This window comes from Sycon ciliatum, chromosome 9, assembly GCF_964019385.1.
Source record: "Sycon ciliatum chromosome 9, ocSycCili1.1, whole genome shotgun sequence".
In the NCBI taxonomy this organism is placed as follows: Eukaryota; Metazoa; Porifera; class Calcarea; order Leucosolenida; family Sycettidae; genus Sycon; species Sycon ciliatum.
In genome coordinates, this window is record NC_088651.1 from 6,122,206 (window position 1) to 6,147,695 (window position 25,490).

Genomic DNA, 25,490 nt, shown 5'->3' on the forward strand with positions numbered 1-25,490 from the left:
GGGACAGAGAACTGCCCTTATCCAGGCAGGTTTGGACCGAGAACTGCCCTTATCCAGGCAGGTTTGGACCGAGAACTGCCCTTATCCAGGCAGGTTTGGACCGAGAACTGCCCTTATCCAGGCAGGTTTGGACTGAGAACTGCCCTTATCCAGGCAGGTTTGGACTGAGAACTGCCCTTATCCAGGCAGGTTTGGACCAAACACTGCCCTTATCCAGGCAGGTTGGGACCGAGATCTGCCCTTATCCAGGCAGGTTGGGACCGAGAACTGCCCTTATCCAGGCAGGTTGGGACCGAGAACTGCCCTTATCCAGGCAGGTTTGGACCAAACACTGCCCTTATCCAGGCAGGTTGGGACCGAGATCTGCCCTTATCCAGGCAGGTTGGGACCGAGAACTGCCCTTATCCAGGCAGGTTTGGACCAAACACTGCCCTTATCCAGGCAGGTTTGGACCGAGAACTGCCCTTATCCAGGCAGGTTTGGACTGAGAACTACCCTTATCCAGGCAGGTTGGGACAGAGAACTGCCCTTATCCAGGCAGGTTTGGACTGAGAACTGCCCTTATCCAGGCAGGTTTGGACCGAGAACTGCCCTTATCCAGGCAGGTTTGGACTGAGAACTGCCCTTATCCAGGCAGGTTTGGACCGAGAACTGCCCTTATCCAGGCAGGTTGGGACAGAGAACTGCCCTTATCCAGGCAGGTTTGGACCGAGAACTGCCCTTATCCAGGCAGGTTTGGACCGAGAACTGCCCTTATCCAGGCAGGTTTGGACCGAGAACTGCCCTTATCCAGGCAGGTTTGGACTGAGAACTGCCCTTATCCAGGCAGGTTTGGACCGAGAACTGCCCTTATCCAGGCAGGTTTGGACTGAGAACTGCCCTTATCCAGGCAGGTTTGGACCGAGAACTGCCCTTATCCAGGCAGGTTGGGACAGAGAACTGCCCTTATCCAGGCAGGTTTGGACCGAGAACTGCCCTTATCCAGGCAGGTTTGGACCGAGAACTGCCCTTATCCAGGCAGGTTTGGACCGAGAACTGCCCTTATCCAGGCAGGTTTGGACTGAGAACTGCCCTTATCCAGGCAGGTTTGGACCGAGAACTGCCCTTATCCAGGCAGGTTTGGACCGAGAACTGCCCTTATCCAGGCAGGTTGGGACCGAGAACTGCCCTTATCCAGGCAGGTTTGGACCAAACACTGCCCTTATCCAGGCAGGTTGGGACCGAGATCTGCCCTTATCCAGGCAGGTTGGGACCGAGAACTGCCCTTATCCAGGCAGGTTTGGACCAAACACTGCCCTTATCCAGGCAGGTTTGGACCGAGAACTGCCCTTATCCAGGCAGGTTTGGACTGAGAACTACCCTTATCCAGGCAGGTTGGGACAGAGAACTGCCCTTATCCAGGCAGGTTTGGACTGAGAACTGCCCTTATCCAGGCAGGTTTGGACCGAGAACTGCCCTTATCCAGGCAGGTTTGGACTGAGAACTGCCCTTATCCAGGCAGGTTTGGACCGAGAACTGCCCTTATCCAGGCAGGTTGGGACAGAGAACTGCCCTTATCCAGGCAGGTTTGGACCGAGAACTGCCCTTATCCAGGCAGGTTTGGACCGAGAACTGCCCTTATCCAGGCAGGTTTGGACCGAGAACTGCCCTTATCCAGGCAGGTTTGGACTGAGAACTGCCCTTATCCAGGCAGGTTTGGACCGAGAACTGCCCTTATCCAGGCAGGTTTGGACTGAGAACTGCCCTTATCCAGGCAGGTTTGGACCGAGAACTGCCCTTATCCAGGCAGGTTGGGACAGAGAACTGCCCTTATCCAGGCAGGTTTGGACCGAGAACTGCCCTTATCCAGGCAGGTTTGGACCGAGAACTGCCCTTATCCAGGCAGGTTTGGACCGAGAACTGCCCTTATCCAGGCAGGTTTGGACTGAGAACTGCCCTTATCCAGGCAGGTTTGGACCGAGAACTGCCCTTATCCAGGCAGGTTTGGACTGAGAACTGCCCTTATCCAGGCAGGTTTGGACCGAGAACTGCCCTTATCCAGGCAGGTTGGGACAGAGAACTGCCCTTATCCAGGCAGGTTTGGACCGAGAACTGCCCTTATCCAGGCAGGTTTGGACCGAGAACTGCCCTTATCCAGGCAGGTTTGGACCGAGAACTGCCCTTATCCAGGCAGGTTTGGACTGAGAACTGCCCTTATCCAGGCAGGTTTGGACCGAGAACTGCCCTTATCCAGGCAGGTTTGGACTGAGAACTGCCCTTATCCAGGCAGGTTTGGACTGAGAACTGCCCTTATCCAGGCAGGTTTGGACCGAGAACTGCCCTTATCCAGGCAGGTTTGGACTGAGAACTGCCCTTATCCAGGCAGGTTTGGACCGAGAACTGCCCTTATCCAGGCAGGTTTGGACCGAGAACTGCCCTTATCCAGGCAGGTTTGGACTGAGAACTGCCCTTATCCAGGCAGGTTTGGACCGAGAACTGCCCTTATCCAGGCAGGTTTGGACTGAGAACTGCCCTTATCCAGGCAGGTTTGGACTGAGAACTGCCCTTATCCAGGCAGGTTTGGACTGAGAACTGCCCTTATCCAGGCAGGTTTGGACTGAGAACTGCCCTTATCCAGGCAGGTTTGGACTGAGAATTGCCCTTATCCAGGCAGGTTTGGACTGAGAACTGCCCTTATCCAGGCAGGTTTGGACTGAGAACTGCCCTTATCCAGGCAGGTTTGGACCGAGAACTGCCCTTATCCAGGCAGGTTTGGACTGAGAACTGCCCTTATCCAGGCAGGTTTGGACTGAGAACTGCCCTTATCCAGGCAGGTTTGGACTGAGAACTGCCCTTATCCAGGCAGGTTTGGACTGAGAACTGCCCTTATCCAGGCAGGTTTGGACTGAGAACTGCCCTTATCCAGGCAGGTTTGGACTGAGAACTGCCCTTATCCAGGCAGGTTTGGACTGAGAACTGCCCTTATCCAGGCAGGTTTGGACCGAGAACTGCCCTTATCCAGGCAGGTTTGGACTGAGAACTGCCCTTATCCAGGCAGGTTTGGACTGAGAACTGCCCTTATCCAGGCAGGTTTGGACCGAGAACTGCCCTTATCCAGGCAGGTTTGGACCGAGAACTGCCCTTATCCAGGCAGGTTTGGACTGAGAACTGCCCTTATCCAGGCAGGTTTGGACCGAGAACTGCCCTTATCCAGGCAGGTTTGGACCGAGAACTGCCCTTATCCAGGCAGGTTTGGACTGAGAACTGCCCTTATCCAGGCAGGTTTGGACCGAGAACTGCCCTTATCCAGGCAGGTTTGGACCGAGAACTGCCCTTATCCAGGCAGGTTTGGACCGAGAACTGCCCTTATCCAGGCAGGTTTGGACTGAGAACTGCCCTTATCCAGGCAGGTTTGGACCGAGAACTGCCCTTATCCAGGCAGGTTTGGACTGAGAACTGCCCTTATCCAGGCAGGTTTGGACTGAGAACTGCCCTTATCCAGGCAGGTTTGGACCGAGAACTGCCCTTATCCAGGCAGGTTTGGACTGAGAACTGCCCTTATCCAGGCAGGTTTGGACCGAGAACTGCCCTTATCCAGGCAGGTTTGGACCGAGAACTGCCCTTATCCAGGCAGGTTTGGACTGAGAACTGCCCTTATCCAGGCAGGTTTGGACCGAGAACTGCCCTTATCCAGGCAGGTTTGGACCGAGAACTGCCCTTATCCAGGCAGGTTTGGACCGAGAACTGCCCTTATCCAGGCAGGTTTGGACTGAGAACTGCCCTTATCCAGGCAGGTTTGGACCGAGAACTGCCCTTATCCAGGCAGGTTGGGACCGAGAACTGCCCTTATCCAGGCAGGTTTGGACCGAGAACTGCCCTTATCCAGGCAGGTTTGGACTGAGAACTGCCCTTATCCAGGCAGGTTTGGACTGAGAACTGCCCTTATCCAGGCAGGTTTGGACAGAGAATTGCCCTTATCCAGGCAGGTTTGGACCGAGAACTGCCCTTATCCAGGAATTGCCCGTAACTCAGACCATACAGTACGTACTACTGTCAGACAACACCGAATTAATATTCGGCACATATTTATTTTTAAATAAACATCGAGGCGGCAATAGTTTAGAATTGCTTCGTATCCACTCGTTTTTGATATAATAAAGCCTTTGTGAAACGTCGGTTCAGCTCGTTCTGTTCATCGCAATTCTAAAACATGTTTACTTCAAAGGATTAGTCAGGGAAGTGGACTGCCTCAAAAGAGAAAAAATGCCAGACCCACTCGGACTCAAACCCGGGACCTTGCTTGTCATGAGCAATGCTCTAACCATCTGAGGTATGGGGCATCTGAGCTACGGGGCTAGGCCGGATATAGAAGGTGCTGACACGTTTTTCACTCCAAAGGCGGCTCACAACATGTGCCACACATACTAATGGCACTTGGGTCTTTTCCCCTCCCCCAGCATATTTATTTTCGGCTATTTTCGGCCTTGGCATTTTTCGCCAAAAACTTGTTGCGGCTGAAATTTTCCTTTGCAGGGTTCAGTGTGACAGTGCGTACAGGTAGCGGCAGTACAGGCCGAAATTGTAATGCGGCCGAAATGTGTTTGAGCCCTGGGCGGCAGAAATTTAAACATACCAAAAATTTGCAGACCAACGCTACATGTAAGTAGAATCGCTTTACACCAGTCAATAGTTCTTGAGGCACGTTTTCACTGGAAAACCATTTTTTGTGACTCGAGAGCGGTCAGAAAGGTGTCCGGTAGATAGATGTGCCCGGATTAGAGGGGCATCCGGATAAGAGGAGTTTTCCTGTACCTCGAGTACTTTCAGTCAGTCGGTTCAGACGTGATCTGTTTTTTTCTTTCTTTATCTTAAGTCACATGACATCATTCATGTCCGAAAACAAAATTTGTACACAGTCATCTAATGTTACTCACTTCTCTCCATAGGTTTGGGTAGCGGCGAAGAAAGCCAGTGTCTCCAAGCAGCAGCATAACGTCGAGCTCCCCCGCATCCTCTCCACTAGCGGGGCCAGTGCCATACACATTTCTGGCACTTTGCTGACGTCCGGGGCTGTAGCGCGTGGCTGCAGCTGCAGTGGCTCCATGAGTCGGCTGGACAAGAAGCGATCGAACAACAGCAGCAACAGCAGCAACAACAACAGCAGCAGTAACAGCAGTAGTAACAGCAGCAGCAATAGCAGAAACAGCAACAGCATCCGCAGCAGCATCCGCAGCAGCAGCAGTAGCAGCAGCAGGACAAGACAATTTGGTTGGTATTGAATAACATGGTTAAGACAGGTTCTTTGTATGGCCTTCGTAGCCGATTGGTCAAAATAATGGTGGTGGGGTGGGGATCCAGGGATCCTGCATTACCCTGAATGTCAACCGTGCTGCGACCCACAGTTAATTGGGAACTCGTGGCCTGGCATGAGTAATACATGGATGTGGCAAATGGGATCAAGGCCTTTGGCCTCTGGTTGGTGGATCTGATCTATCCTCCCCCACCGTTTAGGAGCCGCATCTGACGCCTGATCATGGGGTGGTGGCATCCCACGGAAGCGGAAAGGTGGTTCTTGACCAGAGAGTTGTACGACTCCTTGTTCTTGACCTGCCCGGTACGCGAATCCCGCCGAATTTATTATTTTTATTTTTATATGTTGCAATCATGCAGAGAGATTTCAATCAAAAGTTAGGGAAGTTCTTTCATTTAAATCCTGGTTTGCGAGTACACCTGAAGTCCGTACTGAGCTCTCGTGCAGCTTCCCTCTACTACATGATAGTAATCACTGGAACACGAGTACGGTAAAACCTGGTGCAAGCGACCTCTGGGTATAGCGACCACCTGCTCTTAACGACCGTTTTTCCATGCACGGACAGTTCTACGCAGACACTGTGGGAGCTGGTTCTAAAGACCACCTGGCTTTAACGACCACTTTTACTTGCACCGTGGAGTGGTCGCTTAAACCAGGTTTTACTGTACTAGTCTGCTTGCAGCAACAGAAGGTGAGGATTGTCTATCTTACCCTGTACTTGCTATGAGGATTGTCTATCTTACCCTGTACTTGCTATGAGGATTGTCTATCTTACCCTGTGATTGCTAGCCATATCTAGGCCTGAATGTGAGCAAACGGCTCAACACTCAGCCAGGAATGTGCCACTGGGAGACCATCTTGATCAGGTAGACCAGCAAGGAACTAGACGATAGCCTGAGAAAGAGAAAGAGAGAGAGAGAGAGAGAGAGAGAGAGAGAGAGAGAGAGAGAGAGAGAGAGAGAGAGAAAGAGAGAGAGATAGATAGATAGATAGATAGATAGATAGATAGATAGATAGATAGATAGATAGATAGATAGATAGATAGATAGAGATAGATAGATAGAGAGAGAGAGAGAGAGAGAGAGAGAGAGAGAGAGAGAGAGAGAGAGAGAGAGAGAGAGAGAAAGAGAGAGAGAGAGAGAGAGAGAGAGAGAGAGAGAGAGAGAGAGAGAGAGAGAGAGAGAGAAAGAGAAAGAGAGAGAGATAGATAGATAGATAGATAGATAGATAGATAGATAGATAGATAGATAGATAGATAGATAGATAGATAGATAGATAGATAGATAGATAGATAGATAGATAGATACACATAAGTGGGTATACCCAGGTTTCAACAGTGCTCAACACCACAGGGGCGGAGCGTAACCACAAAGGTCAAAAAGAATGGTTTCACCAATTATAGAAACATACGTTGTAACGCTGCGTTTCATGCACGTAGCTAAATGCTAAGGCAATCATCAGACAACGTTGTCTGATGATTGCCTTAGCATTTAGCTACGTGCATGAAACGCAGCGTTACAACGTATGTTTCTATAATTGGTGAAACCATTCTTTTTGACCTTTGTAGATAGATAGATAGATAGATATAGATAGATAGATAGATAGAGAGAGAGAGAGAGAGAGAGAGAGAGAGAGAGAGAGAGAGAGAGAGAAAGAGAGAGAGAGAGAGAGAGAAAGAGGGGGACAGCAAGGTGACTGCAGAGATTCCTTCGCCAGTGAAGGCCGGGGACAGGCCTGGTCAATACATGGGCATACAAAGGCGCACATCAGCACAAATACCGTAAAGTCGTGGATAAAAGCCGGGTTTGCATACAAGCATATCGCGGATAGAAGCCTGAAAATCAAACGGGTCAAATGCATAATTATAAGCCTGTCGCGCGTAGAAGCCTGGCTTCTATGCAAGCACGGATCGGGTAGGTCAAGAGTGCATGCGCTATGTACGGTGCAAAGTAAAACTGCCGCCATACCGGTAGTCAGTGGTAGATCTACGCGTGTCGCGCGTAGAAGCCTGGCTTCTATGTGCATACTAGCCTGGCAAAAATATCAGTGGTGCATATAAGCATGGTTTGCATACAAGCCTGGTTTGCATTAAAGGGGAAGTGCATCGATTTTTCGAGTAGGGTCCAGAAGAAAGACAATTTGATATCGGTTCGAATGGCATATCTCTCGCTTCCATACGATAAGCCAAACTTGCCAAATCGCCAATTGTATGCTCACGTTGCCATAGCGACCAGAGCAGTGATGACGTATGAAAGGCTTAGCTCCTCCACAGAGAAGGCCGATCACTGCAGAAATTGGTCATTTTTCAATTGTCTTATTGTATTCACGATGTGAAAGAAGTGCTGTGTTCAATGCTGTTAGTGTCGTGAACTATTTATCGCCCTTCTCATGCATTTCCCTAGGCTGACTGCGCCTAGGAAATGGTTTCCTCCAGGACAAGATGCTTAGAATTCGCCATCTCTCCCATCTCTCCTGAGACATTTTCAGCAAACTTTCAAACCTACGACATTATTTCATTCGTCAATCTCCACCACCCGTCGTCTCACCTGGCTTCAGAAGATGTTACGAGAGATAGCAGAGTCGCCAGGAAGCATCACATTCATCTTCAGGAAGTGGAAAGAGCAAACGGCATGGTCCTTGGTTGGGGGAAATGCTGAACGTCTGATTTGTCCCAACCAAGATTTCAGCATTTTGTTCGTCACTATTTTCGCTTATCTGCTGGTGTCTCCGCACTCCAGCTTTCTCCTGTCGGTGTCACGTCCCAGTACACAACCGAGAGGACTACTAACAAACAGTTCACTGCACTAACAGCATTGAACACAGCCCTTCTTTCACTTCGTGAATACAATAAACCAATTGAAAATGACCAAATTCTGCAGTGATCGACCTTCTCTGTGGTGGAGCTAAGCCTTTCGTACGTCATCACTGCGCTGGTCGCTATGGCAACGTGAGTATACAATTGGCGATTTGGCAAGTTTGGCTTATCGTATGGAAGCGAGAGATATGCCATTCGAACCGACATCAAATTGTCTTTCTTCTGGACCATACTCGAAAAATCGATGCACTTCCCCTTTAAAGGGGAAGTTAAGGCAAAAATTAAAATTTCACCAGTTGTAGTCTTCGGGGTGCTGAGTCGAATGGCCTTGGTCCGAGAAAGCTGAGACGCTCCCTTCCTACTTGAATCCCAATCGAACTCGCGCACTTCCACCGAAACTGGGTGACTGCGCCCTACTAGATGGGGATTTGTATGCAAAATGTCACTAAAAGCGCCATTTCGTTCTTATAAAAGCACGTATGACCGCGATTGGTCCATATGTTGTAGTCTTTTGGACGCTGAGTCGACTGGTTTTGGTCCGAAAAGGCTGCGATGCAGCGTTCCTCCTTTATTCCCAATCGAAGAACAAGCGGTCACGTGCTCCTGGGTGCCCAGATCACCTGGTCACCACACCAGCAGGCGACAACTTTCACACCAAGGTTCAACTCGAGTGATAGGACTGCACCCAAAAAAGGTCAAACAGGCTACAGTAAGATCGGGCGCCGAAGAACGCAGGGGCTCGAGCGCAGCCTAGGAAAGTTCTTAAATTTTTGATTCTAGCCAGACCGTTCTTATTCACACGCGCGTGGCGAGTCGAGTGACGCCATGACGTTTGTCATGTACATGTACATGTACATGTACATGTACATGTACATGTAGTGCAATGTAGTACTTCTAAACTAGTGGGTGTCGTAAATGGGAATGACTGTACATGTAGCAGTAACTGTTTACACGTGTACATAACATGTACTCACCTCCCATACATGTACAATGTATGATCAGTTCTGCACTCATGTGGAAATTCCAAATTTTAAAAGTGTTCTTAAATCTGATAATTCTAGCCTGGACTGTTCTTAAATTTTGCCGGTTTTCCAGCCTGGGTGTTCTTCGGCGAGGTGTTCTTCGGCGCCCGATCTTACTGTAGTAAGTTGTACCATGCAAGCACGGTGACCAGGTGACTGGCGTACGCAGGAGCACGTGACCGCTTGTTCAACCATGTTCGATTGGGAATAAAGGAGGAACGCTGCATCGCAGCCTTTTCGGACCAAAACCAGTCGACTCAGCGTCCAAAAGACTATAACATATGGGCCAGTCGCGGTCATCCGTGCTTTTATAAGAACGAAATGGCGCTTTTAGTGACATTTTGCATACAAATCCCCATCTAGTAGGGCGCAGTCACCCAGTTTCGGTGGAAGTGCGCGAGTTCGATTGGGATTCAAGTAGGAAGGGAGCGTCTCAGCTTCCTCGGACCACGACCATTCGACTCAGCACCCCGAAGACTACAACTGGTGAAATTTTAATTTTTGCCTTAACTTCCCCTTTAAAGTAGAGATGCAGAAAGCGGCTTATATGCTTATAGCCCGGCTTTTATCCGCGACTTTATGGTATACAAATACACAGAGCATGCACGAGCATAATCGCCGTCGACACCTTCTATGTTGTTTTTCTTACGTACACGTACTTCGAAGTAAGTGTGATCTACTTCATTCTCTTCTGCTTCCCTCACCAGCAGTAGTCACTAATGAGTTCTGCGGAATTCTGTACTTCAAACACTACTAAACAGAGGAGCGATGGCGCTACTTTTAGTTCCTGATCTGCGAGCAAAACTGATTAATTAGTTGCGCCTGAAAAGGTGTGCGATTGAAGTCAATTTCAATTTCATACTTGCGTAAGTAGTAAGTACAAGTATGCTTATCCACTACAGCTCTACCCTTCACGCCGACTTGCTTTAGTGATCCGCCAACCAACATTGCCTGATCACAACATTTGTGAGTGAATGATGCCGGGTGGTTTGCGGTATCTGTCATAACACATCGACTAGGGTGTTGGCTATGCCTACGCCTATGGTCTTTTTCAATCGGCTCAAATCCAGCACGTTTCGTTCTTGGTTTGTGCTGCGGGGCAGACGCATGCTAGTCGTATGACCTCTTCATTGATCCGAACACAATCTATGTGCAGATGTTATCGCACTCTCTGCTTAGCACATCTTGATACTCAACAGTTACATTGTGGTATCCCGTTCAGCCATAGTGAATTAATTCTGATGGAAGATGTGTTTGGCACACAGGCGGAGACCGCGTGTAGCAGCAGCAGAGCTATCACTTTGGGGTTTTCTTCATCTGCAGCGCTTAGTAACTCTTGCCACGGACTGTGCGGGACGGCGCTTTGCCAATATGTAATTGACGTGTAATAGTAATACCAATAGACCAATCCCGAAAAGATTGTTTGGGTTCGAAAGGGGGCATGTCAACTGAGAGTACGCTGTGCTACATAATAGTCGTGAACATGGACATCCAGTCGAATGACCGGGCCGGCGCCCTCAGCGCGTACAGAACGCTGTTACTTGCATGCTGTGCACAGTCATGTTGATCCAATGCGATCAGCGCAGCGCGCTGCAGCGCACAAATGCATGTGCGTACCGCTTACCCAACGGCTGCATGGCCAGCGCCCTGGCCTGGGGCCGCTAGACGTGCGACCGGATTTCCATGTTCACGATCATGATCAGTACATGAACATGTACATAGCACTACCTGATCAGCATGCGGCAGAGGACGTGTTTGACAATGATAGTTTACGTATCAATGCGCATGCGGGAGTAAGTACACGGTTTTCTCGTTAGTTGCGTGCAACTGCAAGAGAGACGATGCGACAGAAAGCAAAGCCCTTTGTAGTTTTCTCTCTCCCACTGGTAATAGTCTGCTGTTGGAGTTGAAATGCTAAAACATAATCCTTGTTTCGCTCTTCTATGTAGTTCGAAGAGGTCAACAAACATGTAGAGCTCACTTTGATGAAGTAAGCAAGGCTGCGAGCGCTGTGGCTCAAAGCGATATGCCCTGTCTTACGAGATATTTCGAGTGCTATTGCTTGTTGCGAGTGCTTCGTCTTCGATAAGTCATGCCTCTATCCTGCCAGGTTTCCTCTTATAGGACCAGTCACGAAGTGACTGTACTCATCTGCAGCCGATCAATGTTCTACTGCACAAGAAGATCGCGTTTTCGCCAAGCCAGTGCCCAGCCAAAGACCATCGCCATGTCACACCGTCGGGACGTGTTCATGATGAGAATCATCATTCGTGGGAGCGTGATGAAGAACTATTTCGAAAGACGACACAGTCTCTACCCCCGGGACGACAACTATGCGCGGGTCCTGGAAGGGGAGAATGTCTCCCGCGATAAGAATGGAGACGACGGCGGGTTTTCGGCAACCTGGAGTCAGCGGAGGTCGTCAAGCTCCTCCGCCTGCTCCGGTACATGAAGGTGACATGTCGACACGAGCGAGCGGAAACACAGCATACTCGTAGATCTACATGGTAGTGTAGTAACGTTGCGAGAGTTTGCGGAAGAAGTCCAAGTTGGAAAATCCATCAGCTCCAAAAGCTACCTGCAGGTGGGCGATGCGACTCCAGCGTCAGACTACAACAGTCAGGACTACTTGTAAATAGTTGAACGTTGTTTTAAAGCAGCAGATCGATAAGTAAGTTGAAATCGTAGCTGTTTCGGTAAGTCGGCGCTATAATGTAGCTTGTATTTTTTACGGAGAGTCGATCCCCACAACGAATGTTCCTCTCCTCACCGAGAGCTAGCTGGCCTCCTAACTCCGTCAGGGTCTGCCTAAGGTACCAACGGTCCTTTGACTAGCTCAACCTGAAAATGTTGATAGATCGAATGAAGTCAGTACGCACCCGCATGGATTTTACATTCAAGCTGCTGGCAGGATTCCATCAAATCCTTTTTGGCTTTAGCTTCAGCTCGGCGAGCAAACGTCTAGTCTCTCTCTCTCGTCCGCCATGAGATGTCACATACACACTAGATACAAACGATGCACTTCACACGAGCTGGCCTGCACGCTTGCCCCTTTTCACGAACCCAGACAATCTTTTCGGGATTGGTCTATTTAAAATAAACACACTCACCGGAATGAAACAAGAGACGCCGCAAAGCTTTGCACACTGTTCACCAAGGTTCACTGCGGCGGAACGCGGCTGCCCGGATTCGTAGCTGTTGGTGTTCCCTCTGTCGTCTCGACGCCGGTCGATACGATCCACCCTAACGACGCGGTAGAATTCCGGCCAGCAGCCGACGTCAGCTCTTGTTCGTCTCCACGATACACACGGATTCAGTGGGGCGACGAAATCATTCATTCAAATGTTTTTATCCCCGAACGCCGGAACCCTCATCTCCTCACGTGCAACCCTTGGCAGTTCTGTACAAAGATCCGTACTGTAGTCTAGATGATCTACTGGCACTGGAACCTATCGTCCTGTGGAAATCTACTCGTGGGCCAAGTCTGCTACCTAGCTACGGAGACTTGATTCTTGTGGCCTCGTGTGTTGAATCGTCCTGTCCAGTTCTGCATGCAGCACACAAGGACAGCCAAACTTGAGTTAGAGAGCCTGAAGAACAAGGTCAGAAGATAAGATCAATTCTGTTGCTGTGACGAGCGATGGCACTTGTGCACCAATACAGTCCATACATCTTTGCAGATGACAGTAAGGCTAAGAGTCGGAGGAGGGGCGAACAGAAACTCACCTCGTGAAAGACAAAGACGAAAGTGGCGAGAAAGAACACTGCGTGCTAACAAAATAGGAAGCTAGTGCCTAGTAGTGGACGGCTCGCGCAAGATCACGACGCGTCGAAGGCCGGCCGTGATCGCGCACATCAAACTGAGCTCAGGTACTTTGGCAGAAACAGCGCTGTGCGCCAGTCGATCACCATGTACGGACAAGATCTTACCGCAAAGAATGTGTTTACGAAAGAAGTCCGACTGTTATGGGAGGGACGGTAAACCTGTCCCCCGTCATTCACGAATCATGTAATCGGTTCGTAGTTTCTACGAAGAGTCAAGTACAATGATTATGATTGTAGATCGACTACATGACTGTACATGACCTGATGACAGGTGGATCTACTCCCTGCTTATGCTGCATGCTGTACAGTCCCGCGGGAGAGGCTCGCTGTCTCTCTCAGTGTTTTCATTGCACGTGATGCTGATATTCCCCAGGCTATGGACAGGTTCTAGGTCACAAACTGACAAAGACGAAGAAGTCAGTGACACATAGTAGATCTACGTAGGCACGTCAGTATTGACATGCTGTAGGTTCGGAGATATCAGTAGATTTCTGCATGATCTGCTACTGCGCTAGTGTATCGTCGGTCGTGTTAGCATAAGCCATAAGGCATACCGGTATGGAATAACCATGATAACTAAACAGCTAGCCACTTCGATTCTGGCACGCCGACTATGTACTTCCAAGTCTGCCAAGACTGGCAGAATCGGCGAGCACATCTCTTGCAAAGACAGTAAAAATACCGTAGTCGCGCGATTAGTGACCCTGGGGCACAATTAGTATTACTTTTTTTCAATGTCCATCACAGCTACAGATGGGGCATTGTTCAAGAGAGGGCACTATTTTCTCTGGTACACCGGAGGATGTACCCAGTGTGCTGACAGTGCTCAACACCGCGGAGGCAGAGCGTAATACAGAACAGAACAACGAGGACAATCAAGGCTTGTTTGCTGCTACTTCAAGTTTCATGCTCTCGCAATCATCAGGCAACTGTTGCCTGGTGGTTGCGAGAGCATGAAACTTGAAGTAGCAGCAAACAAGCCTTGATTGTCCTCGTTGTTCTGTTCTCAATTCTGGTACATGTGCATTCACGTCATCCGGCATAAAACAAAGAAGCCAAACGGACAAACAGAGCCTAAAATGTACGGTACTTGTACACTGTCACCACTCAACAGAACGGGCAACAGGAACTGCGATTTTGACCGTGATACCACCAGTTCCATGACATCGACAAGAACAGAAAGAACACCAAACTATTACCATGATTACTGACTTGCATAGCCATGCACTTGGTTAGAAATAGAAGCGGGGGGGGGGGGCACTATTCAAGATAATACAATGACTATGTAGGTGTTCATTTTTCACTGGCTCTTACCTGCTTACCGTTATGGGCATTACTGCCAATATTGGAGATAGGGCACTATTCAAGGAAGAGATGTAGCCTCTAACTATTACTTTTACTTTTACTAGTTTTAGTCTAGCGTGCGAGGACGATGTTACCTGACATGTACATGTATGTCGGCGCGGTATGTAGTTGCTAATGCATACGGTCAGGTAGCAAAAAAATGGACAAGGGGATTTTCCCTGTCCATTTCCCTGCTCCCGTAGTTCAGCCCTTAGTTTAGTACTATACTGCAGTAGGTGCTTGCCTTTTGAGTTTTGTCAAAAGTCCCCTCGCCTAGCCATGAAAACACAATCATGTACAGAGAAAGAGCTGTTTCATTTGTTCAGTTTTCTTCGCTGGCCTCGGTAACTGTTACTTGTACAGGTAGTTGGAACGCCACTGCAGCGTCTCCAGCTTGCAGTCATGGCAGGCAAAGAGAACGCAGCTGCTGTTCGCGGAGCACTATCAGGTCTTTGCCAGGCTGGATGCGATGAGAGAAGTGCTAGCGAGTCCGGCAACAGAGAGGCGACTTGCTCCGAAACCACCGCATGCATCGCCGGAGCAAGCAACACGGTTCCCGAGGCAGTGCGCAGACTGAAAGGTTTGTTAGTTGAGGAGTATGTCGGCGCAACCGTGGACATGGGAGAAGGTATGGTGGAGGAAGGGATCAAAGAACCAAGCGTTTCAGATGTGCAGGTACAGCTGATCATTTTGTCTAGGCCAGAGCTTCGGCAGGAGTTCGCCAATGCGAGTTTCGATTCAACAGGGGACATGTGGCGTGTGGAACACGTTTTCACAAAGGCAGCCGATGGTTTGGAGAACATCTCCATTGAAAGTCTCTTCGATCTGGACAATGAGCAGATCATGCTGGAGTTCTCCAGCGGTGGTCGAACGTATCGCATATTGGCTGTTGCCAGCGCGGGCTGTGGCAAGACGTTCGTCTTTACAAGAGTGGCGCCATTGAAATGGGCCCGGAATGAAATCTGGACATCGTTTGACCTGGTGATAGCGCGGAAACTACGGAACGAGGAGGTGAGAAAGGCAAAGAACATATGCGGTCTGCTTGGCATAAATGAGAAGGGAGAGTTTACAAGAGAGGAGCGCAAAAGCATCGATGATTTTGTACGCTGGCAAGCTCATCGAGTATGTATTGTGCTCGATGGGCTTGATGAGATCCGCCTTGGTGACTGCAGTGGCTTTGTTCAGGACATCATTAACGGGTCCAGTGTGAAGGGACTGCGTCTGGTGGTGACGTCGCGGCCGTGTGTTGAACTGCTAAGCCTGAGTGACAAAAAGCAGTTTGATCGCCGAGTGGAACTTGTCGGTTTTCGGGAAGAAGATGTTGAGGAGTACATTGGCAAGGTGCTGGGGTCAGTAGACGAAATATCCGTGCTGGTGAAGGCAGTACGGCAGGATCAACACCTTGCTAGCATGATGGCCACACCATTCCTAGCCATGCAGACGTGCAAGATGTTCCACTGCCGCAATGGCATGCTGCCAAAATGCCTGTCGGATATCTTTGATATGATGGTCATCCAAGTTGCCGAGCGTAATGCTGGTGAGTCGTACAAGAGTTGGAATGAGATTTCTCCAGCTGTCCAAGCCCTCATTCTAGATCTTGGGAAATTCGCTTTCAGCATGCTTGTGGTACAGCGACTCATTTTCACCGATGCTGATTTGCAGATGGGAGCGATCACCAGAGAAGCTAAAGCTCTCGGCCTTCTCGTGCTAGCCGACAGTAGCAGTCGCAACGACGGCAGACTGTGGATGTTCAGCCATTTGACGTTACAAGAATCGCTGGCGGCTCGCTACGTGGCTGTGAAGAAGGCAACAACACTGGCACGTGTTGTCCGTGTGGTGGAGTTGCTGGGCCCCGAAAGCGACCACTTGCGGACATTCTGGATGCTGTTGGCAGCCCAGTTGAACAAGGAGAATGCTGACTGTTTGATCAACGGTCTTCTAACGCGAGGAAAGTCTTCTGACGGACAAGCTGCGAATGACGAGGACGAGAAATGGGACAACCCACATGATGCAACAGCGGCATTAGATGTCTTCCCACTGGATATGCTCGAGTCGTTGAGTGCCGGTTTGGACGACTTTGAAGGCTGCCGTCTTGCAGAAGAGCTTCTATCCGACAGCCTGAACGGAAGAAGCAGTGTGCGTTACGTGGAGAACCGTAGCAAGTACGGCCGGCCCGATAGCGGTGAACAGTTCTTGAGAGCGACGTTGCTGACGTGGGTGGAACGCTGCCCTGATGCAACGTACGATACACTGGCTGATGCTCTGCGATGCATGGGCAAACACGTCCTTGCACAGTCTCTACATACTCCTATGCGCGGTGGTAATCCAACACCAGTGAAGAGTCCATTCCACAAGGAAATCACTCCTCACTCCAGGCGTAACTTAGATCTAGCAGTACTCAGCTATGCCGAGCGATGTCGTCACCATGACGATGACCGTCAACCCATGCCCACCCTAGCCGCCGCATTTCAGTGCTTGAAGATGTCAATCCTGGGTCCTGACCATCCGGCCATCATCCGTGCCTATGATGTCGCCGTCGATGTGCACTGCGCCAGCGTGGAGAGTGTGTACTTTTGTGAATGGCAACGTTCCGTTACTCCCATGCCGTGTCTACTATCAATGCTGAAGTGTGAGAACATCACAGTGCTGCACATCGCTGAATGTAACTGTCAGTGGCAGCAATTCATGGCAGTTGTGAAGTCATCGCGCATGCATCTGGAGGCCATCCGTCTGACTAATTGTGATCTCACCGATGCCAGTATGCCCTCACATCCAGTCAGCACACAACGGTCACATGCTGAACACAGTGGAACAGCGACAACCACCGACCATGGCGACCGCAACCCTGCAGTGCTCCTGGCCGAGGCACTTGCCGATGTTCGCTGCCTCCAAGTGCTTTGTCTTCAGCACTGCAAGGGCATTGGTGGGCATGATCTGCGTGCAATCTGCAAGGCCTTGCGTCACTCAACACACTTATCAACCTTAAGTGTCCAGCAGGAAGGGCTGCTTCGTTGCATCGATGTCTTGGCCGATAATCTTTGTAGCGCATGGTCTGAAATAGCGGTGCTTTTGCTCAATGATCGTGGAGACTTGGAGGTGCAGGCGACGAAATCCGACGACGACGTCGACCGCGACATCTCTGCATTCGTGCATGCCATCAACGCGTGCACATCACTCCGGCAACTTGTGATGATTCACAGCTGTCCACGACAATACCGCCGTCGGGATGCCTATGGGCGTCTCATGAGCCGAGAATCCTACCGATCTTCCTTAGATCTTCGACTGAACCGTCGGTAGCAATTTAGCTTCCCCTCCATGATGTTCAACTGCTTTTCAGTTCAACATTCTCCCAATATTGCATAGCGCAATTACTAGCAATAGCAACCAGCACATTGAGAACATTGATATCGAAAATTTGGTACTATTTACGTTAACTTGAGCCTCATTCTTAAACACTTTTAAACATTCAAACAGAGTTGCGAAATTTACAATATCCCACTCCCTTAGCCTCGTCGCGTAGGCTGGTCTTATTTCCATGTCTATGTATTACATACAGTAGATGCACAGTTGAGGCACAATCTGCTGGTACTTTTTCTCACCTCACAAAGATTCACCTAGGGTTCCCTGTAACAAGGCCATGCCTGTTGGGACTTCCCTAGTCAAATAATATACTACTACTATTACTACTAGTCATTGTGTGTATGTATCGGGCATGATGCTGTGCTGAGTCAAATCTAGGGGTGCAACGATTATACCGCGCATACCGAATACTCTAAATAGAAACCGTTACAAGCAGACGAATCGATTATTCGAAAAGTTCCCATTACTTGATTATGCATACAGTATACGTATGACCGTAGATCGACCGGCGATGTGCGAGAAGAAAATTCTTCTCCACAGGATCAATTTTCAAATTCTAAATTTTCGCATTTTTTCAGCTTCCAATAGTCGTTACTTGACGACGGGCAGTGGATCGCGCTTTCCAGCCCGCACGGTTTGATGTGTCATTGGTCGGCTCCAAGGTGACAATCACGTGACATACAGGAAACGCGCGTTGGTGGCCACCAATTTGGTCCGGTAATAACCAGACCAACCGGACCGGTTCCGGCGGGACAGATTATGTGCATGCATCTGTGTATACACACGTCATCACTGGACCGATTTGTTTTCTCTAAGAACGTTTTCTCGTGGTGGTCTCCTGTTAGAGTCTGTACACAGAGTGTGACAGGCGTACTGAAGACAGTGCGCCAAACAGTGACTGGCTCACGCTCTTTGTGAACCACTCATCTTACTTGCGCACTCGTGCCGCAGTGCAGTGCAGTGCACTGCACGACGCTGCATTGTACTGAGCTGCACTGTACCAAGCTGCACACAACAAAGCAAGATCTGGCAATAGCTGAAAATCATGCAGTCATAGTTTCTTTTCGGATCAAGTATTAACTATTTTTCATGTTGAGAAATGGACCCGGGATGTCTCGAATTTTAAAGACAAGGGAAGGAATTAAACATCCTGGACAAATATTTAAAAGTTGGGCATGTGAGCAACGAAATCAATACTTTTTTGTCTGCGTGTGTGTGTGTGTGTGTGTGTGTGTGTGTGTGTGTGTGCGTGCGTGCGTGCGTGTGTACATGTGTGTGTGCATGCGTGTGTTTGTGTGTGAAAGTAAAAACAATAATCCTATAAAAGCAACGCATACCGGTACATGGAATGCTCACTGGAGCAGCGGCTGGACCGTGTCAGTGAGACAAGCACCACCTGCACCTACACCAGCAATAGCACCTACACCAGCACCAGCACCAGCACCTACACCAGCACCTACACCAGCACCAGCACCAGCACCAGCACCTACACCAGCACCAGCAGTCCAGGGAGGAGCAGTTAAAAATACCTTGAAAGAGATAATATGGCTATTTCATTCTAAGACTAATATTAGCACTAGTAGCAACGGGGCTGATTGAAACGGCAGCTTCTAGAACTGTCTTGGAGAGCTGCGCTGAACAAACACCTGCTGCTTGTGCAAGTGAGCTAATACAAATCTGTCGCATCTTTCACATCTACTCTGCAAGTCTACAGCTCGGCAGCTCGTGTCTTCTTCCACAGCATGTCGACAATTTCAATCGCCGCCGTGGGAATACGTGTTCCTATGCAGAAACACACCCACGGTCAGAAAACGCAGAGAAGACAGAGAGTGAGTGAGTTTGCATACAACCCTACAACCTGCAATGCACCCTACTTGTATACATTCAAATACTGTAAAACAGCCGAATCTGGCACTTGAAAGCTTTAGCGTAGCCCCCCCCCGGCATGTTCTTGAGGTTGCATTTCTCTGGCCAGTACTGTGCTACCACCGCCATCATGGCTCTACTGTCTGAAACACGTACCTGGTCCAAAGATTAGTGCCACACCAGCCTCATACAAGAAATCATGGTCCTGTGGAGGGATCACGCCGCCTGCTACCACCAATATGTCACTGTGCGAAAGGAAGAACAAAGATACATAGGACAAAACAACCAAGGTCAACGATGTGCAGTGCTGGTCAAAGGAAATACGATCGCGTGAATGGATTACGCGCCCGCCACGCACCACTGCATAGTCCAGTATCCATACGTCTGGGGCTGCGTGCAAAGTCCAGTTTTCACAGGGCTGGGGCCGTGCGGTGTCCCGTACTTTGCAGGCAGGTCCGAGCAGTGAATAGACTTCATTGGGCAACACTATCCCAACTGGTACAGATAAAATAAAATAAAAAGCAGCTCCGACATGCACCCTGCACGCTCCGCAACAATGCTTGACTCGGATAAGATCAGGCGAAACATCACAGCTTATCTTGAAACCAGAACATTTTCGATGAGCAGAAAAAGCAGATTGCTCTTGCTCGATACAGCACTGCAGGGCTTTCAGGCCCAAGATGACTGGGAGCAACGCAGCAAGATGGGATCTACCGTATTTTCCGGAGTATACGCCGCACTTAAAACAATCGTAATTTACCCCCAAAAGTGGCTGCAAGTAACAGTTATATGGTCAAAGGAACCGTGAAATACAGGGTAGAGGGCTGTATTTCGTAACCAAACATCTTAATGCGGGTTATACTCCAGTGAGGCTTGTACTCTGGAAAGTACCGTACAAGAGCACACACCGAAGGCATGCGGTGTTTGTGAAGGCTCTGGCGCTTGTTTCTCACCTTCTTCCCAGCCTCTTGAGCTCTTCAATCAGGCCGGGTACCAGTGTCTTGTGTCCAGCAGCCAGACTGCTAGCACCGATAACGTGTACGTCGGAGTCGATGGCCAGCTGGGCCGCTTCCTCCGGTGTCTGTAGTCGGGGGGAAAGTTGGACAAAGGAGAAAGACAAGGACAGGCTGATAACAGCAATGTAGTACTGTAGTGTGCAATGGAGAAAGCCTACACCACTAATACAGTGCTGGCACCTGAAATCCAACCCCCTGAGCGGTGCGCTCACATCGCAAAGACCCAACACGGGATGGTAAAACTACGAGACAGAGACCGCTAGAAGAATGTGAACCCACCGCTCAGGGGTCGGATTTCAGTTGCCAGCACTGTAACTAGTGTGGTGATGACGTCACTGAAGAATTCATACCAATTAAAATGCCCCCCCCCCCCTCCCAACCCAACCCAGCAAATACATAGATGCACGCACACACTGCAAACATCTGTTGCAGACAACGGTGCATGTCGAACAACACCTATTGCCTCATACCTACCCACCCTCGTGTATTTTCAAAACACAAATTCTCAAATGGTTGCGATGGCACATCCAAACTCTAAACCCAGTGTCGTCTTTGGGGTAAATTTGTTCAGATTTCACTGGCCACTGTACAGCTATGAGCAATCCATCACCTATGGCTTTGTGTGAAGAGAGCGTATGCCAGATAGTGTAGAAACAAATGAGAGAACTAAGGCTCCTTTTTGCCTCGCCGCGGGTACAGTATGCCTGGCGACCAGGTGCGTGTGTAGTACCTGGAACAGAGGTCCAACATCCACGTCAAAACCGACATCAGCGAACGAGGACGCGATGACCTTAGCACCTCGGTCGTGCCCATCCTGTCCCATCTTGGCCACGAGGATACGCGGTCGACGGCCTTCCTCCTCACTGAATTTCTGCAGAGTATGCGGGCAGAGGCAGACGCAAACAAAGTGAGTGAAAAGACAACTGAGTTGACAGAGTATGCGGGCAGAGGCAGACACAAACAACATGAGGAAGAGCCAACTAAATAGCGCAAAGTAAGGAAGTCCACAGTTTTGCACACCAGGTAAGTTCAGGGCTACACATAGATATGCATTGCATACTATGATCGCGCTGGCGCCATCCCTTATCTCCTAAGCTACCACCCCTCCCGGTGCATCTGCCCAGCGTTGACTCTGAGACCCACGGTCGGACGAGCTGCCCAGGCCCCACCACCACTGCCGTTTCTGTGCTGCCTTCTCTATACATACGCATGTAGACTGTATATGTGCAAATTCATATGTCTAAAGGTTTGTGGTGTACCTTCTCTCTCTCTCTCTCTCTCTCTCTCTCTCTCTCTCTCTCTCTCTCTCTCTCTCTCTCTCTCTCTCTCTCTCTCTCTCTCTCTCTCTCTCTCTCTCTCTCTCTCTCTCTCTCTCTCTCTCTCTCTCTCTCTCTCTCTCGATCGAGCACTGTAAAGACTCTGTGCGTGTCCGCGTGTGTGTGCGTGCGCGCGCGTGTGTATGAATGTATATGCGTGTAACTAATGCAATGTATGTATCCTCCGGAAAATACCGTATCTCACCTTGATGTGTTCAATAACCTTCTGTAGTTCACCGGTCTCAGCAAATTCCCGAGGATACGGGCCGGAAACAAGGCGTGACGTGGCCACATGACGGCCGTAAGCCTTCTCCAAGCTGTCGGAGATCTCACCCACCGAACACCGGCAGCGAGCAGCCTATACACAAGCACATCACGTCATATCATGTCATTATGAATAATTCATTGTCACCCAGTGAAGCACCTGTGAAATCCTAGGAGCGTCGGAAGGTATTCGACATTGGCACGGCCATGAAGGTTCAAAGTTCGGGCCCCTCCCCGGAAATAATTTTTGGGATATAGCCCATATTTTATTGCTTCAAAACAACAAGATAAAATTATTGGTATGGCTTTGGCCGGACCTACCGCACCGGTTCTGACGCCCCTGCACACACAGCGAAGACTACCTACCGCGCCAGCTGCAAAAGGCAATTACTTACCTCCATTGACAGCGCGAGGAGGTTCTTCGTTTCATCGGTGGCAGCTTGTGTGAGCGCATCCAGAGCAGCTTGAGCCTACGAAAAGAACGCCATACAAGAAGTGATGAGTCTACAGAAGAACACCAGGCAAGAAATGATAAGTCTACAAACACAGAACACCATGCATGATGTGAGAGCAGACTGCTTCAATATGTAGGTAAGTGACTCGAGTGTAGTTGAGAGAAAACGCAACAACACCCAGCATTAAAATATATATATTGAGACAACATCTCCTGGCACGTCAAATGACGGCAAATAAATCAGTTGAGATGAAGCAACCATGGTAGAATGGAATACATGTATACCCATTTCGTATAGTACAGGCACACAATGCAGGTGCTGAAAAGAACTTTACCAGCAGTTTTCAGATGCTCACTGCACGCACAGGGAACAGAGTGTACTGTGCAGGACTCACCTTGGACTCATCTCGTTCCTGCCGTACTTTCTTCAGCCGTGAAATCTACACACGATCAATGAGAGTCACATAGCATTACTTCGAAGTACAACCCAAGGCATCACACAACACAGGGCAGTCACATCACAAGACATGATGTCTCCCGAAACACTGTATATTTTAAAACAGGGAGTGGTGCTTTCTTGCAGGTTTGTCGAGTTGAAGGTTTGAGGGACTTCTCTCGTGTGCTCTGGATAGCAGTCGTGCGTCAGTCACGTGTCAAGTCAAGTCGGCGGGGAAAGCACGAGCTCCAGGGTGGGAGCAAACAACTTCCTTAGACATCGTGTTTTTGTTTTTTGTTTCTAAACCACTGCAGCGGAGGTGTAAGACTGGCTGGGAAAGAGATATAGCAATACTGCAACAAAACATGATCATGTCTGGCCAAAGTTGCAGTCTTTGAACATGTAATGAGCAATCACAGTTGGAACAGTAATACGATGTACACACACACGTGCGCGTGCATACACACACACGCGCGTGCACACACACACATATGCACACACACATGCCCCCCCCCCCACGCACACAGAGCTGTCCGTACCTGCTGGTCACGAACAAACGTGTTATCAACTTCCAGCACATCAATGAGATCTTCCTTCTCCAGCTTGTATTTGTTCACACCGACAATAGTCTCTGCAATCGGCCAACACACAAACACACCAAACATCACTGGTTTAGTCACAGCATCGCCATATTGTTCGGTTATAACTTATAAGTCGACCTTGTAGGACCTAAAAAACAAATCAAAAAAGGGTTGTCGACTTACAACTGGGGTGAAACCATAATTGATAATGAACGAGTAAAGCGAAGCCTGGCGTTGACCTATAACCGGGGTCGACTTATAACCGGGGTCGATCTACAACTGGGGTCGACCTGTAACCGGGGTCGACCTGTAACTGGGGTCGACCTGTAACCGGGGTCGACCCATAACCGGGGTCCACATATAACCGGTGAAATACTAGTACAGTACATATGATTGTAACAAACAAAAGGAGAACAGAACCAGAAGCAGCTGCCCATGACAACCTAAGTAGATGACATCTCCAAGACACAGCGGTAGCTGTTCATGACAATCCAAGTAGATGACATCTCCGAGACACAATGGCAATGATAACCCGGCCAGCTTGGCCTTACCGGCCTTGGAGTCGATCCTCGCTTGGCGACTGGCGGCACATTCTTCAATGCGCAGTTTGGGCATACCGGATGCCACTGCCTTGGCCATACCACCCAGCTCATCAACCTGGGTCAAGAAGAAAACGCATGACCCCACGCATGCGTGTGCGCGCACACACACACACACACATACGCAGATACAAACATGTTTTGGGAAAAGCTTGACTGTCTACAAGATGACATACCAGCAGCGGTCCAGCTAGACGGTCCACATCTACACAAGTTGTACCTGCACATACAGTCAGGCCTGTCACTACTTCTGATACCATAACATGCGTGTGTCTATTGTACAGTGGACACCTGGGTACTGATACCATATCATGCATGTGTCTAATGTACAGTGGACACCTGGGCACTGATACCATATCATGCATGTGTCTATTGTACAGTGGACACCTGGGCACTGACCTCTTTGATAACATCCAGTGCAGCTTTGTAGACCTCGTCAGTTAGAGACTCCATCATGTAAGAGCCTCCCCATGGGTCAGCAACCTGCATGAACAACAACATCAACATGGTCATGGATCAGCAACCTGCATGAACAACAACATCAACATGGTCATGGGTCAGCAACCTGCATGAACAACAACATCAACATGGTCATGGATCAGCAACCTGCATGAACAACAACATCAACATGGTCATGGATCAGCAACCTGCATGAACAACAACATCAACATGGTCATGGATCAGCAACCTGCATGAACAACAACATCAACATGGTCATGGATCAGCAACCTGCATGAACAACAACATCAACATGGTCATGGATCAGCAACCTGCATGAACAACAACATCAACATGGTCATGGATCAGCAACCTGCATGAACAACAACATCAACATGGTCATGGGTCAGCAACCTGCATGAACAACAACATCAACATGGTCATGGATCAGCAACCTGCATGAACAACAACATCAACATGGTCATGGATCAGCAACCTGCATGAACAACAACATCAACATGGTCATGGATCAGCAACCTGCATGAACAACAACATCAACATGGTCATGGATCAGCAACCTGCATGAACAACAACATCAACATGGTCATGGATCAGCAACCTGCATGAACAACAACATCAACATGGTCATGGATCAGCAACCTGCATGAACAACAACATCAACATGGTCATGGATCAGCAACCTGCATGAACAACAACATCAACATGGTCATGGATCAGCAACCTGCATGAACAACAACATCAACATGGTCATGGATCAGCAACCTGCATGAACAACAACATCAACATGGTCATGGATCAGCAACCTGCATGAACAACAACATCAACATGGTCATGGGTCAGCAA

The 25,490-nt window shown here is 49.3% G+C and overlaps 2 protein-coding genes across 2 annotated transcripts in view; both read right to left on the reverse strand.

The window, feature by feature from the left end:
- The window catches only part of LOC135824572 (uncharacterized), a 51,683-nt gene extending 38,823 nt beyond the window's left edge, over window positions 1–12,860 (reverse strand). The window contains exons 1-3 of the mRNA XM_065337304.1: window positions 12,238–12,860; window positions 6,066–6,184; window positions 4,914–5,090 (exon numbers count right to left, since the gene is read on the reverse strand). Of these exons, the coding sequence (XP_065193376.1) occupies window positions 4,914–5,090; window positions 6,066–6,083 (195 nt within the window). The 5' untranslated portion in view covers window positions 6,084–6,184; window positions 12,238–12,860. The remainder of the gene's footprint in view (window positions 1–4,913; window positions 5,091–6,065; window positions 6,185–12,237) is intronic.
- A 5,833-nt stretch (window positions 12,861–18,693) lies between these two features.
- The window catches only part of LOC135825367 (methylmalonyl-CoA mutase, mitochondrial-like), a 19,720-nt gene continuing 12,923 nt past the window's right edge, over window positions 18,694–25,490 (reverse strand). Inside the window, exons 11-20 of the mRNA XM_065338102.1 lie at window positions 24,588–24,671; window positions 24,141–24,246; window positions 23,548–23,639; window positions 22,968–23,012; window positions 22,514–22,588; window positions 22,060–22,212; window positions 21,269–21,409; window positions 20,476–20,603; window positions 19,679–19,767; window positions 18,694–19,438 (exon numbers count right to left, since the gene is read on the reverse strand). Of these exons, the coding sequence (XP_065194174.1) occupies window positions 19,365–19,438; window positions 19,679–19,767; window positions 20,476–20,603; window positions 21,269–21,409; window positions 22,060–22,212; window positions 22,514–22,588; window positions 22,968–23,012; window positions 23,548–23,639; window positions 24,141–24,246; window positions 24,588–24,671 (987 nt within the window). The 3' untranslated portion in view covers window positions 18,694–19,364. The remainder of the gene's footprint in view (window positions 19,439–19,678; window positions 19,768–20,475; window positions 20,604–21,268; window positions 21,410–22,059; window positions 22,213–22,513; window positions 22,589–22,967; window positions 23,013–23,547; window positions 23,640–24,140; window positions 24,247–24,587; window positions 24,672–25,490) is intronic.